The following is a 16,122-nucleotide window of genomic DNA, read 5'->3' as shown; positions in this document are numbered from 1 at the left end:
TGTGTTGTACTACTTTTGGGACAAATTATATCAAAATTATAGAAAACTTCATCAGCTCTAACTCAAAATATGGACAATTTTATGTTAAAGGGGTCTTGAAATCTTTTGACAGCTTCCGAAGTGCTAATTTTTGACCTTTTTCAGCTGGACCTAATCACTACTTTACATTAATATTTATGACCCAAATTTTTTTACAGTGTCATTTCAACCCCCAACTTGCTATATGAGGCATAAAACATGGAGAAATAAATTTGGAAGGGGGATAACAAAAATTGGCAAGTAACACACTGTCCACACTAAGGACTATATTCGTGGACAACGAAAATCAAAGGACGATAACTGTGTACTCGGACCGTCTGTCTTGTAAGAAATTTTAATTCACCGTGATTTGCAGCATTCATTGTTGGATAATCTGAAAATGAAGGTAGACATGAGTGGTTTTCTTTCACTTCTGTAAAGGTACATATTTTCACTAGCTATTTATTTAAAATGAATGTAAATCTTTGCAAAATCATCAAATCCGGATTCTCTCTTATATATAAAAATAATATTTTGACTCATATTATGTAATGAAGGTGGGGTTCTGAAATTCAGAGCTTAAAAACACCTGATCCAAACGTCCCGTAAAAGGTCCTGTCCCCCCATGTTATGTATCAGCCAATTGTCCTGAAAATGTGTGAAGTATTGGATGTTAACCAAATCAATCAATCAATCAAATAATGACAACTATTACTTGAAGATAGTTTAGTTTGAACTTATTTATTTATTAATAGTGGATTGGGAAACAAGTTTTCCAACTTATATTACCCCCGGAATCCCTTTTCACTTGCGGGTGCCAGTGCTGCCTTGTAGCCTGCTCTTTTTTGAAATCTACAAGGATGTCTTTTACGTGCAAGAGATATGGCTCTCTCTTAACACAGGTCAGCCATTTATCGTCCCCTTCCGATGGACTATCATCATTTCCTCAAGACATGATACTTGCAAATGGTGTCAAGGGAGAGCCGAAAATTCAGTCCCTGAAATTTTTATCCCGGAACGGGAATCGAACCAGGAACCTTTCGATTACTTGAAGATGTTGACTTACTAATAGAACTGAAGTCATTAACAGCCTTAAACTTTCTCATGTTGTGGTATGGATCAAAGCTGGAAAATATATTTGGCATATCAGAATATAGACATACAATTACTTATTCACAAAGTTTTCTAGACAATTATTTTTTATTTCTTAAATTGTTTGAGATGTAAAATATTCAAAAATTTGTAATTTTAATTATCTACAAATCGTTATGCATCACTTGATTCTTTTAGAAATTAATTCATGTTATGCGTATGGTGCTTGAAATATGAAGTCACTGCCTCAGTATTTTGAGTATTACATCCTGTCTAGTTAAAAAAAAAAGGACAAACATCGATCCAAAAAGCATTTCATAAAATCTTAAGGTTAAGAAACACTATCTTTGATTTTTCTCAACATTTGAATAGAATTCAGAATAAAATAGATAATGACTGAACAGGCGAGTAAAATTTTACCAAAATTTCCATGACAACTTTACACTAATTACAACAAATCTAACGAAATTATCTTGCAGTTTCTTTGGTATTTTTTAAGGTTCATAAAAACAGAAACATGTTGGTTTTTTTCTGTTTTGTTATGTAATCAAGCTGTTAGTTTTCATTGGTGAATTGTGCCACATTTTGTCATCTCATGGTCTTTTATCGCTTACTATACATCATGGTATTCCCTCATGGTTGAAGGTCATATGGTAGTGACCTTTAGTTGCTTACATACATGTCATTAGGACTCTGCAGGTGGATAGTTGTCTCATTGACATTGACCATCATAGCATATCTCCTAATTATTGTATACATGGTGTATAAATGATAATTTTGGTTTGGTTTAAAAAATTGAAAAATATAGAACAAACAAGTTGTGTTCTAAATATTGTCTATGATATCAAATATATACATACTCTGGTGAAATTTTAGGGGATGAAAAATCCTCTTCAACAAGTACTCTATGAATGGTTCCTAGGTCATGATCAAAATGCAAAGTCTAAAACCAAAACAATTAACTTGTTACTTGATAACATAATTATAACATTAATATAAATATAAACATTTTTAAGTTACAAGAATCAACTAGAATTCAAACCATGGCCATCATACCTAATCAATATGACCCATCTTAGCTTTAAATAATTTGAGAATTCACAAAAAGAAGTCTCAACCTGTTAGCTGCTTTAAAATAACCAACTGATTAATGATTGAAAAAATTAACCAATAAATAGTGTTTAATACCGTTTTTTTTTATCATTCTTGGCTATACATGATGGCAAGCAGAAGCCCCTGGAGAGAACCTTTGATAATGTAATATAAGTAACAGGAATCAAGATTTCCTTGTTCATTGCTATCTAATATCTCTATAAAACAATCACAAAACAATGGAAAATAAGGTTTCAAAACTAGTTGTCAACTGAATCATTTAGTAAACTGTAAGTCCTATCTGAGAACTATATATCTGTACAGGTGAATGTTCTGTGATGTATGATCCTCTGATATAAAAATACAACATGAATACTTACCTTCATGTGACGTCCTTTCGCATTTGGTATTGGAGTACTTTGTCTGGTCTTTTTAAATTCAATACCAGTAGGTGTCCTAATAACTGAATATGTAGCATTATGATGCCCTGAAAAAGTAAGACATATTTAGCTTGACATTTTAATTCAGTTTCTATTGAACTAGCCCTGGGAAAAAGTTTTACTCCAATAAGTAAGATAGAAAGAAGAGGATGTATGTTGTTCAACGCTTATACATTTAGCTGGTGGTGTTACATCTTAAACATGTTACAAAGTATGTTGAACTCTTTGCCCAGCAAAGTTAGCTAACAAATATCAATAAAAGATTTGTTCCTCTGCCTTTTGTGTTTTTGCTGTGCATGTATTGATACATAGAGAATATCATATGGCGTTTTCAATATCGCATCCGTATCAACCCGAGACACCAATATAATCCCAAGAGCTCTGCTCGAGGCATTATATTGGTTGAGGGTTGATGCGGTGTGTGATATTGAAAAAGCCATATCATATACACTTTATTATTTATAGTATAACTAATTGCCGTATTTGAATATCAAAAATAAGACAACGCGTGACCGAACGACGCATGGATTAAACGAGTGTGCAGCACGAGTTTAATCCATAGCGGCGTTCGGTCACAAGTTGTCTTATTTTTGATATTCAAATACGGCGATTAGTTATTCTTTTTATTACATTGGCAAATGGCCTTTTTTTTTATGAAATTAATGTAGAAAATGTTAGGAACTATATCTTTTTCCTACGCATTGACAATTTGTTTTGATCCGACGTTATCGACGTCTTGACAACGCCTATTGTTGTATGACGTCAGAGAGTGAAATAACCACGTTTATTTCACATGTGAAATTATCGGTTTTTATTCAACTGAGAAATCAATGTAATTCATTGCAACCAATGTAATAAATACATATACCTCAAGTAAATGTTTTTATGTGACATGACGTCATACAGATAAGGAGGTTTGAAATGACGTCATACAGATTATAAGTTTGACATGACGTTGATAAACCTTTGCAACAGTGACTGCAATCGATGACGTGACGTCATACAGATTAAAGGTGTGATAAAGCTTTTGCAACCGTGCTGATATCGATATCATCACGGGTGGCTGATACAGCACACTTGCCATTGACTGTATTACACATACAATTTATCTGTATTTACTACTAAGTATATAATAATGTGTTATGGATGGATGCCCCACTTTGATTTCTTATCTATTATATGTACTATCAAGTAAACTAAATTCATAAAGTCTTGAAATGTGTTAGAATTATTTCAAACATATATATCCTTAGTTTTTATCAAAGTTTATAACATGTTTAACTCAATATCTAACACAGCATAACCTCAAAGGGAAAATATTTTAATGACACTACCTATTTGGTGTAGTTTCAACCAACATAGATATCATAATTGTTCAGAATTACCTTCATTTCCAAACTCTTCTGTTTTGTAACTCCATTTAGTGCTGGATTGTTCATTCTTTTAAAATAAAATGTATAAAAATTAATTTCAATCTAATACTTTTAAAAGCTAAGTATTTTCATTTTTTGTGACAGGCCAAGGATATGTCATTTTTGGAATCATGTTTTTCACAGGAAAAGATCGTCAAGTTCGCACGCCTTTATGATGTCATTTACCATATAGAAGGTGCATGTGTCTGTAATACTCTGTATCCCCACTCTATTAAGTTTCCAGCACTTTCAGAATCATCATTCTGTAGGATTGTGAAGAATTAATTTATTACATTTTTATGGCATCAATATTGTTAGTTAAATTTCCCAAATTTTTCTTTCATTTTGGATTGTTTTTTTCACATGAAAATTGCTTAAAGACGTAAAATGCTTGTCATTTTGAAATTCTATAAATTACAATTTGCTTGGCCTGTTTGGTCTGCCATTAAGATTAATGGCGCTTAAAGGAATGTAAACAAAGCAGTGGAGACTGGAAGAGGGATTTTCTTAAGTTCTTGAATATTTTTGGGCATTCAGAAGTCAGGTTAGAAATAGCCATTAGAAAATCTGCATTTTTTTACAATACTTACAAATAACAATGAAAACATACCTATAGAATTTTGGTTTTTTTTTTATTTAGAAGAGTAGAAAAAAACTTATTTTGCACTTATTTTGTAAGCTGGTATTAGTGGGTGACATCATTGCTGAGTTTTCCTGTGTGACAACTACAATAACAAAGTATGAACGAACCGACATGATGACCAATTAGAGACTAAGGTAGGATATAGGTACAGAAAGCAGTGTCTATTCAAAACAGGAGATTCACATTCAATTTGTTTGCACTCAATTTTCGCTGATTTTATACATTTTTCAGCCATCTGAACCAAAATACACTTATATCCTGATAAATGATTTTTCTATATTTTCATGTGCCTAAATACTTGTAAAATACAATACTCTAGTTCAGGGAAACAATGTGCATGTGAAAGATTGATCGTGATTTTGTGTTATCCACTTATTAGATACAAGATTTGATGAACTGGGGGTATTATCAGTTTATTGATTTATCAGATCGGCATCATTATTACTGTAGTCATTTTAATGAATACTTTATTTGCAAGAAGCATATGTATATACATGCTATGGCAAATGAAAATATATACAATATATGACAAACAAAAGACAGCAGAGAACAGTATTTACAGAATATACAATAATATTATGACAATATATGTGATATAATTTTCCAAGCTGCATTTAAATTATTGCATAGTTTTACTGTCAGAGATTTAGAATGAGTTTGTAATAAATTATCTAACTTGTGCCGATTTGGCCAAGAACAGTAGAATTAAGGTAAACATTTTATACGCACAGATCTATACTCTGGACATGATAAAACAAAATGGTATTCGTCCTCCAAAACATTTATATAGCAATATATACAAATTATATTTTCTCTTTGAGTATTTAGATAACGACCAACTTCAACATTCAATCTAAGTGTGCTGCTATGCAATTTTGTTAATATAGATACATTACAATGAAAATCTAAGTATATTTCAAAATCAAATACTAGTTTATATCGCGATCGTTTATAAATACAAAGTTTGTTACATTCTTCTAAAGCTGAAGATTACACTGACATATTAAAATAGACTATTTTGACCGTTATGTTAATTAATCTTAATTACAAAAGGAACGATTTGATATGTCACCTGACTTTGAGTGTCACCTTCAATCAAAAAATGTACAGATTCATGCTGTGATGTTCACTTATCAGATCGTCTATATATTCAAGAAGGCACGGTGCTATTTCATTACCATATCTTAGGCACTGATCTTAAGTCATAAAAATAAAAGTCAATCAACACCTAGGCCATATGGTATCATAAAGTTTTACCTTAAACTATTAATCTCACCAGGCGACAGTTAGACACAATTAACATGCCCTTAATAATTATAGTCATGTTCTGATAGTTAAGTACCGTTAAAATATATGTTCAAAATGCTAGCCCTGGTTGCATGCGTGTATTAAATTTATATAAAGTTATATTGTGCTAAATTCAAATGCATCAGATATCGACAATTTTTGAAAGGAGGGGGATATGGGTCGTTCAGCATTTTATTTTGACATATTGTGAAGAATAGGTAATATTGTATACCTAATATCTAATTAATTTCAATGAGATTTTATAAGATCTTAAACAGAATTAAAGATATTTTTTGTTGTATCTTCATAAAAGTAAATTTTAACACATATATATGTAGTTTGGCATTTTATTGCATACTTTTAATGAACAGTTCTGTCGTATATTTATTTTTGTGTCAGAAATTTTACGTTAATAGGTAGATGAATGATACTAAATGTGAAAAAAATATTGTTATATATTACAATTAATTTAGAAAAAAAGACCCCCCCCCCCCCACCCCCTAGACAATAAAAACAACACAACAACACTGATTGTCGTCTTGTCGAAAGCAAGGAGGTCTTTGCGATTTATGAGTGAAATAACTGCCTATTGAAGAACCCCATATATTCAATTTTTGTTGAAATCAAACAAAGTTTAATTTTGGACCCCGATTTGGACCAACTTGAAAACTGGGCCCATAATCAAAAATCTAAGAACATGTTTAGATTCAGCATATCAAAGAACCCCAAGAATTCAATTTTTGTTAAAATCAAACTACATTTTAATTTTGGACCCTTTGGACCTAAACCCTTAGACTGCTACGCGCGACTATTGTCGTTCCGATAAGACAGTCCGCTACTGCTACTCGCGACTATAGTCGTTTTCCGTAACTCCTTTGTTTACACAGTTACCATGGAATGGGCGGAGTCAATATTCATGAGATTGCGGCAGTTTCGACTTGTATGGATTCTGATTGGTTAAAAATCTGCGTTCTTTCGAGTGTCTCTTGACTTTTAATCAGGTATAAGCGATAAAACCGAAAGTGAAAATTTTTGATGAAAAAAGTGACAAAATGGCGGACATTATTTGGAGAAATGGCCAACACGGTCAGAAGTATTTCAATGATAACTATTTAACAACGGCGGCCGATTAAAAGGATTTGGACGAGAACCGAAGATATAATAGACAGAAATAGAAACATTCTATCAAAACTGCAAACAGGAGACTTTTAAAGCTAGAATTACAGGGATTCCCAGACCTTGTTCAAAATGGATGACATGAAACAGGATTCCCGATGTTTATCATTTCGCCTTTCAAATGTGAATCAATATTGACTGACATCGATAGACCCGAAATTTAAGTTTGTCAAGATTATATATTGATGAAAGCTTTAACAATGAACTTGTCGTATAAATATATTTGTACATGGAAGTAAAAGTCGGCACAGTGAAACTTGGAGGAAAATACCGGAAAATATTTGCATAAAAAGGCCGTTGGTCTGAGAAGAAACTATTTTTTTTAATAATCACAATGGAACTTAGTTCTTAAAAGAGATTTTTAACTATATTGGTTCAATTCTGAAGTCATGGATACTTTTACATTGATGGATTCGTTAATAAAACATGAAAAAATAAGTTTACCTTTGTTTACCTCTATTTGCACCTGTACAGGTAAAAAATGACCCGAGATTCACACAAAAATAAAATAAATAAAAAATACAGAATCTAACAATACTTTTTTAAATAACTTTTATTGATGAATATTCAACATTTACAAAGATACAGCAATTGTAAGTGAACATGTTTATTTCATCAGTGATTAAAATTTTACTCAGCATTACACAAAAGTACAATAGAAATCAATGCAGCAGCCTAAGGGTTAATGTAGACTAATTTGAAAACAGGACCAAAAATTAAGAATCTAAATACACGGTTAAATTTGGTATATATCAAAGAAACCCCAACGACGACGCCAAGGTCATACCAATATACAACCAAAAAATTTTCAATTTTTGTGGTCGTATAAAAATAACATTTATGAAGCCATGCCGGTTATTTTTTATTGAATACATCACATATCATTCATGATATCGACTATGTGTTATGACCAGCAACAACTTTTCAAAAAGCTCCGTTTTACGTGACAATCATGTGGTTTAAATTGTTTATCTATATCCGCCCCACACAACCAAAAGAGAATAGTTTATGTAGTGTCACCGTTGTATAATTATGATAAACTGTTTTGGCAATTAATGCCATTGCACCAGTATGTGTCTGGAAATTTTGTTGAATAAATTTTATCATGTTTTGGTTATAATTCGTGTATTCTATATTTTATTGTTTCATTGTTTCAGATCAAAGGGACCAAGCTGTTAAAAACAATTATCTTTTGTGTTTTTCATTTAAAATCTTCAATGTTTTAATACTCATACCAAGCTATAAATACATTCAGTATTTATAATTTACACCAAAGCAATTTAAAACAACAATCATGATTTTACAATTATTCAATTACTGGAATTTGAATTAAAATTGGGCGCGAATGTGTAGAGTGTGAACGGACCTTGGGTGCGAACGTGCGAGGTGCGAACGTGTAGGGTGCGAAAATGTATTGGGTGCGAACGGACCTGATACCGGCCTCGGGGATTCTATTGTATTGATTCGAAAATCGTGCACCCTATGCTTATGTTGAATCTTTTGAATGTATGAAAGTATACGAACAGGATCAACCTTTTTCAAAATTATCAGGTTGTACACAGTTTTCCTATGGAAATATTCCCTTTTTTCCAAAATTCAGTTGGATTTTTTCTGTCGGCTGCAACTGTTCTTTTAATGGGGCCGATATGTGGAGGGAAGAGACACACGTGTGCATCATACAGAATATAATAACTCGTAACTAACTAAGACAACTAACTAATTTTATTCAGTATAAAATCCAGTACAAAAGGATCATCACTAAAAAACATGAAAACATAGATTTGTTTTAGAACAAGACAAAATTATATAATAAAAATAGAATGTTTATTCACCAAATCGGTCATATAGATATAAGGGAGGGGGAGGACAGGGGGTACCCCTCTCCCTTCTCCAACCCCTCTTCTCCTTTCTCCTACCCCTCTTCTCCTTATTTTATTTTTTTTAATTTACCGGAAGAAAGAGAGATATTTTATTTTTTCATGTTTTATTTTTTCTCCAACTTTTTCTCCTTTCTCCCAGCCTTCCTCCTACCCCCTTTCTCCTTTCTCCCACCCAATTTCTCCTTTCTCCTACCCCCTTTCTCCCTGTCTCCCTTACCCCTGTCCCCCCCTCATAAGGGGGTCATATAGTGGGGTCTATAGTGGGTTATATAATGAGAAAAATGAAAAATGTTCTTCATAGATTTTCACTTGAAAAAGTTTACATATCATTTGTTCGCCCAATTCTCGAATATGCCGATGTCGTTTGGGACTCCCAAAATCAGAATTCGATTGCTAAACTTGAAAATATCCAGCTTGACGCAGCGCGTATCGTCACGGGGGGTACTAAACTTACCAGTATAAACAATTTATATATTGAAACTCGATGGGAAAAATTATCTGAAAGACGACGCAATCATAGACTAATTCATTATCACAAAATTTTGAATAATAAAACTCCAGAGTATTTAAGAGACTTATTGCCTGTTTCAGTAGGAAGTAGGCATGATCATAACACAAGACAAAGAAATAATATTACCCAAGTCAACACACGGACCCGTTTATATTCTGAATATTTCATCCCTGCAACAACAAAACTATGACAACTATGGAACACTCTTAACTTAAACATAAGAAAATGTGAATCTCTATCATTATTCAAAAAACAAATTAGTACCCAAAATAGTAAGGTCCCAACGTATTATTATATAGGACATCGTTTTGGTCAAATTCTTCATGCTCGCTTAAGAATGGATTCAAGTTCTTTGAATTCTCACCTTTTCGTTCGTAATTTAGTAGACTCTCCAAATTGTCGTTGTGGTGATGTAGAAACAAATACTCACTTTCTGTTATCTTGTCCTATATACATTAATTTAAGACATGAACTATTAGATTCTATTTCAGCTCTTCCTGTCCAAGTAAACACAAAAACTTTGCTTTTTGGATCAACGGTACTCTCAGATGAGCAAAATAGTATTTTATTCAGTTTGGTGCAAAAATATATTATTAAAAGTAAACGTTTTAACCCTTGATGTTAATGCCTCATCGCTCAATAGGAACCCAAGCATTTCACACTGTATAAATTACAATTATTCACGTTTATATATTATTATTTTTATTTTATTTTTCTCATGAATTTTTTTGTTCTTCCTTTTTCACCTTTTTCATATTCATATATTTATTACAGAGCATGCCAGTATTTATATTTATGTATTGTTCAATAAGTGTATTATGTCTAAAGGGAGACAGATTTGTAAAAGCAAATTGCTTGTTTCTGAATCCCTAATATTATTTCATTGTATAATATGTTTAATGTTGATTTATCTGAATAAATATTGTTTAAACTATAGTGGGTTTCAACCTGAAACAATGGTGTAACATCACAACTTAGAAAGGCAAACTATAAAATATCACTTGAAATTGTTTAACTCATTCAACAGACATATTAAAACAACCAAATGAACGGATACATTTGATCTATATTCCTATATAACACAATACACCTTATCCCTAATCCCGGCTATTAAACCTGGCCGCTTGAAATTTTGACGCATACAACAATCACTTTTCCATTGTGGCGTCAGATATTTTGTTTTATGACGTAAAGATTTTACGGGAACCTGTGTGATATCCAGTAATGGCGGACAAATAGCGATAAGGTGTATGTAAATACAAATCAATAAAATAAAGGGTGACACCAGACAGACAACCACTGGCAACCTCGAATAAAATGCCGCCAATTAAAATAATGTACTTTGACCAGAAAATTTTAAACACAAAAAAATATTCAGAAAAAAAGGAAGTTAACAAAATTGTAGTTAAATCACTGTATAACAATAAAGTATTTATTATTATTATCATTATATTATACTCCTATGTGGATACCGTTTATTTATCTTCCTTCTTACCTCTTTGTCATAATGAAGTTTAGCTGCTAAAAGTGAAACAAAGCCCTTCTTTGCAGTTAGTACATCAGTATGTTCATTAGCTGGATGGTACACTCGCATTATCTCTCCATGTGGTGTTATGTCGAAAGAAAACCTAGTTAAATGGAAATATATATAGCAAACACAATTTCCAAGCTTAACGTTGCAACACATTGATTGAAACCGTTTTTTTTAAGTGCTTCATACATTTTGGAAGACATCATCAATTAATGTCGGGCATTGGCACGCGGGAATCAAATGAGTCAATGGCCATTTTAATGTTTTGTCATTTCAAACGTGTGTCACATGTTGAGCAGGATCTGCTTACCCTTCCGGAGCACCTGTTTTTGGTCGGTTTGTGTTGCTTAATCTTTAGTTTTCTATGTTGTGTATAGTGTTCTATTATTTGTCTGTTTGTCTTTGTCTTTTTTATATTTGCCATATTTGTTTACCTGTTTTTGATAAGTCTAGAGCGTTTAAATCATGGATTATCGGTGGTTGCTGTCTGTCATACTTGGGTGGGTTATTTCATATCTTTTAAGTCAATAATCGGTTGTCATGTTGGGACCTTTTATAGCTGCATTGCTATACGATATCGATGGCGTTCATAGTTAATGGTCACTTGCTGGTCTACATCGTTTTCATGATCCACGTCATCTAAAATCTCTTATGTGTACGTGAATCTCATTGACAATCATATTACATCTCCTTATTTCTAAACTGTGAATATATACATTTTAAATTTAAATTCCAATGTTTTTCTGCAATACTGATGAAAAAAATCTTCCGGAAATTGTGCAGATATCGAATCTAATGACCGTCGGTAAATTTCTTTAGGATTTACAATGAAATGTGTCTATACTCGACAAACATTGCATATCAACATAAGAAAGGAAACAATTCTTATCACCATTTCCCCCTGAAAAAGGTTTATTAAATATAAACAGATCATAATCATGACTTACCATTTAGAAAAATCAAGGTCACCATTGTTATTACCTGCGAAAAAAGTGTGTTTTATGATCAGTTCATCTTTTTTTATGTACAAATGTTCTTGCATTTTTTAGTTAACTTGTTTTAATTGTATACAACTAAAGCAATAGTGTGATATAATTTTTACTTGAATTGAACAGATGGCTGAAAAATGTCACAGTTTAACGCAGATTGTCACAAAAACGTACGGTATGTTACTACCATGTAATATAAGGTCAAGGGTTAATATTATAAAAAAAACGCCTTCAAGTCAGAGAAACAACTCTTAGCGTGCAAAACATAAATATTGTTAAAAGTCGCGTAATTTTTAATGTCTTACATTCATTTTTATTCAAATTTGAAATTAAAAAAACACATGAATAAATTCAATAGCCAATGGAATTAAAATGCGCCTTGGAATGTTACCCGACAATATAAGAACATTCTCATTACGTACCATTGCAAAGGCGGAAAGGTATTGAAGATAATTGGTTGTATTGAAAAGTAATAGAGGCTTATACATTCAGTGTACATATGATGATACATATACTACTAGAGCAGGAATTACGCAAAAAGACAGAGTTATATATTCCTCGGCTAGACACGTAAATGGCTCTACAACTTTTTTACAAATCCCATGAGCCTGCTTTATGTGTTTATACTACTTGGCCGTTATTTACAGTGATAACTTGATTACCAGACAAAACATTTATTTGATAAGCTAGGACTGTATTTTTGTTTATTTGATTATCTTGTTAAAACAAATTATTAATGGTTATGCTATTATATTGGTCAAAAATTTGTGCGTATGTGATTACTTGGAAACCCCCAATAATACCGAATGCAAAATAAGTTTTAATTCATACAATTGAAGAATAAAGATGTTTTAATATAATAATAGTAAATATTGACATCCTGACTAAGGACATAAGAAGATATTCAACGGACAACTATTTCCTTGGAGTTTGGCTATACCTTTGGTAACTTCCACCTCGATCAACAATATACAAGTCTTTCAAGAACGTTATAAAAACACTTAATGTTGAACTTTATCTGGTAAAATCGTGTATATCTGTCACTCTCAAAGTAAATATATATATGTTATAAAATAAATTCTGATAATTATGTATTGGTCCATCAATTAAAAATCCTGTCTTGTAAGGGGAAGTCAAGACAATTTAATTTTCTGGGGAGGAGTTTTTTTTGCGGATTGACTATATAAACACAGAGCATTTTCATAACAAGTTTCTATGCATGCTTATTTATTTCGCGAATTTTTTCTTTACTCCTGAGTTGCAGAATATTCATTTGCTAACTGTCTTATTCAAGATTATTTATTTTTAGCTCTCATCTGTCCAGGATATTCATTTTCAAAATAAACTGGTCCTCACCTGCGAAAATGAAATGATCGTCCCCTTATGATTTTTGAGTTAAACAGCCAATTTAATATTTTCTGTCATTATGGTTAACTCAAAATCTGCAACAAATCTATTTTTATCTTCTATATACACGGCAAACTTACGAGCTGACTTGTGTTCTCCTGGCTTGAAAGAGAATGAATAAATCTTCAGAAGAATTTCCTGAATTTCATGTCCGTCTTGTATTGCTGTAAAACTGATCTGTAAGAAATAGGAGTGCTTATATAGGTCTATTACAGATGTCACGAACCTTCGATTTTAAGTTAAAGCTTTCCACAATTTCAAAGTAATTATTGTCTGATTAAAAAAAATTGCAATGGAATAAATGAAAAGAATAATTGATGATTGATTGTTAGTGTTTTTTGCCACTTCAGCACTATGGGCCATATCATAGCGGGCAGTTTTTACAGGGGAAGGAAGCCGGATGGCCCGTGGAGAATCACCGACATATGCAAACGTTAATCAAACTTGTACAGTCTTCTCCCAATTTCGGCTGGAAACTCAAAGAAAATAAATCAATCTTTTGAGTTTGGCAAATTGCAACTGATTATTACAGTGCGTTTTGTAGTGAGCTTTAACACCGCAGTCACAAGTTACGGAAAGGATTGAGCGCTCACAAACATATTTTACCTAGCCATGTTATGTGCCTATCCAAAAAAGGAAGCCTGTAGTTCTGTGCATGCATGGTTGTCGTTTGTTTATGTACGCCATATTTGTAACGTTTGTCGTAAATTGTTTTGTTATGAATTATGCCGTTTGTGTTTATTTTTAATTGCATTGTGTTTATAGTATTTTTTTCTAGTTCAAGGCGACACAGTTGCTTATAAGCCAATTTGGTTATATACACTTCATATGAACTTTGGTAAAGTTCATTGGAAATCATACCACATCTTCTTCTTTTTATAATATTTACATTTCATTGATGAAGGTAGGCAACGGTCACAGGACAGATGTCCACCCTTTTCTCCGAGTGTCATGAATACATTTGAAAATTAACTTAACTTTAAAAAATTGCCCCCCCCCCCAAAAAAAAAGTTGAAAAAAAACCTCCACCCCAAAAATAAAATAAAAGTGCAAAAATATGAAATTGACCTGAAGCTCCTTAGTCAGTGATATAAAACTTAATTGCAAAGTTTGACCCAAAACAGAAATATTTAAGATTTGAGATTTTTCCTTCATTGTTTGGTTCCTTCTACTGAATGGACATGACAGTGGATTGACATGATATATTACATTAACTTGGCACGAGATAGAGGGAAAATACAAGCGAAGTACTCATCAATAAAATAAAACTTAAGTAGATAGAAAATAAGTTTAAGCTTCAAGATGAGCAAAAAAAAACCATATTAAACTATTGTACGTACCTTTGCATTTGTTCGAAAAGTATCTAGTTCTTTAATAACGGAATCCGAATTAAAATGATAAAGGTATTCATAACCGCTTCGAAATTTTATAAAATTTCCAAAAGTCTGAGTAACAAATAAACAGAGGAAAATGGACCGAAAACGATCCATCGTCTCTTCTACAAATATCTCTGAATGATTTGGTACGGTTCCGAGAAACGACTTATTAAATTTAATATAAGTAACAGGAAGGTCACTTTTAAAGTAAATGAACCATTATAAATCTATGTACTGTACCCAGACATTTAAATATCTACACACCATATATATGCAACTAAATATTTTGTACCTTTAATGAAATTATCAAAATTATTTACTGAAAGTTTTAGACTGGAGTTTAAATCTCAATTGTATATTTGTGGCAGTTAGACATTAAAATATATGTTATGAGAAATCATACAAGTTTGCAATGTTTAAGATAATTGTGTTTACATTTATATTAAATTATCATTTTTCGTGAGCAAATAACCTTTTTTTTTTTGTATGTCCTGCGATGGGAAAACATATCGCTTCGTTTATGGGATTCGCTAATTCGTTGAATCTTTTTTTTTTCTTTTCTTCGCCGGAACTTACATTAAAACATTTTTTTTTATATAGAATAAGTGAAAAGTTGAAATTGAGAAATAAATAAATATTCTCATTTTCACAACGATCCTTTCAATTTTCATATTTCTTTTTTAAAACTTTTTTTTTTTTTTTAAGTTTTCTTCAATTATGTGATGTACGTGAAACTTATTCAGATCTTAAATTTTAAACACAGTTTGTCTTCTTGAACAAATTTTGAAATGCACACATGTACCTCAAATACAAAAATAAAAGTTTTTTTTTTTTTTTTATTAAATTTTCTTGATGGACAAGCAGAAAATACCATGAAATCATTTGTTATATTACATAAAAAAAATAATCTTACTTGGTATTACCACATCCAAGACATACACATAATGTACAACTTGCCAAAAAAATCAACAATGCTGTCAGAGTTATGCTTGAAAGGAGAATTTACGTATACTTAAACCTTCTTTCTGATTTAAACAATTCAGAACGGTATATTGTTTTTTGTTCTATTCTTTATAATGATGATTTTTACAGATTCAAGGTAAGCCTCAACTTTATATTCGAACGCGATTTTTAACTTAATAAAGTATTACAAAAGTGGGGATTACGATCGAGATTGAAAGAGTGGAGATTTCATATTATAGTGGTACCAATTCATGTGCCTGTCCAAAGTCGTTGAACTCGTAAGTGATAGTCTTATGTTATATCTT

The 16,122-nt window shown here is 31.9% G+C and overlaps 1 protein-coding gene across 1 annotated transcript in view; it reads right to left on the bottom strand.

The window, feature by feature from the left end:
- The window catches only part of LOC139511133 (uncharacterized), a 231,704-nt gene extending 216,647 nt beyond the window's left edge, over positions 1 to 15,057 (bottom strand). The window contains exons 1-9 of the mRNA XM_071297705.1: positions 14,819 to 15,057; positions 13,559 to 13,655; positions 12,030 to 12,063; positions 11,047 to 11,179; positions 4,028 to 4,082; positions 2,583 to 2,689; positions 1,971 to 2,053; positions 1,085 to 1,143; positions 354 to 412 (exon numbers count right to left, since the gene is read on the bottom strand). Coding sequence (XP_071153806.1) covers positions 354 to 412; positions 1,085 to 1,143; positions 1,971 to 2,053; positions 2,583 to 2,689; positions 4,028 to 4,082; positions 11,047 to 11,179; positions 12,030 to 12,063; positions 13,559 to 13,655; positions 14,819 to 14,968 — 777 coding nt within the window. The 5' untranslated portion in view covers positions 14,969 to 15,057. The remainder of the gene's footprint in view (positions 1 to 353; positions 413 to 1,084; positions 1,144 to 1,970; positions 2,054 to 2,582; positions 2,690 to 4,027; positions 4,083 to 11,046; positions 11,180 to 12,029; positions 12,064 to 13,558; positions 13,656 to 14,818) is intronic.
- Between the last annotated feature and the right edge of the window lie 1,065 nt (positions 15,058 to 16,122).

The sequence above is a fragment of the Mytilus edulis genome, chromosome 2 (assembly GCF_963676685.1).
Source record: "Mytilus edulis chromosome 2, xbMytEdul2.2, whole genome shotgun sequence".
NCBI lineage: Eukaryota > Metazoa > Mollusca > Bivalvia > Mytilida > Mytilidae > Mytilus > Mytilus edulis.
Note: the sequence above shows the minus strand (reverse complement) of the source record. Positions and strands in the feature narration are given on the sequence as shown.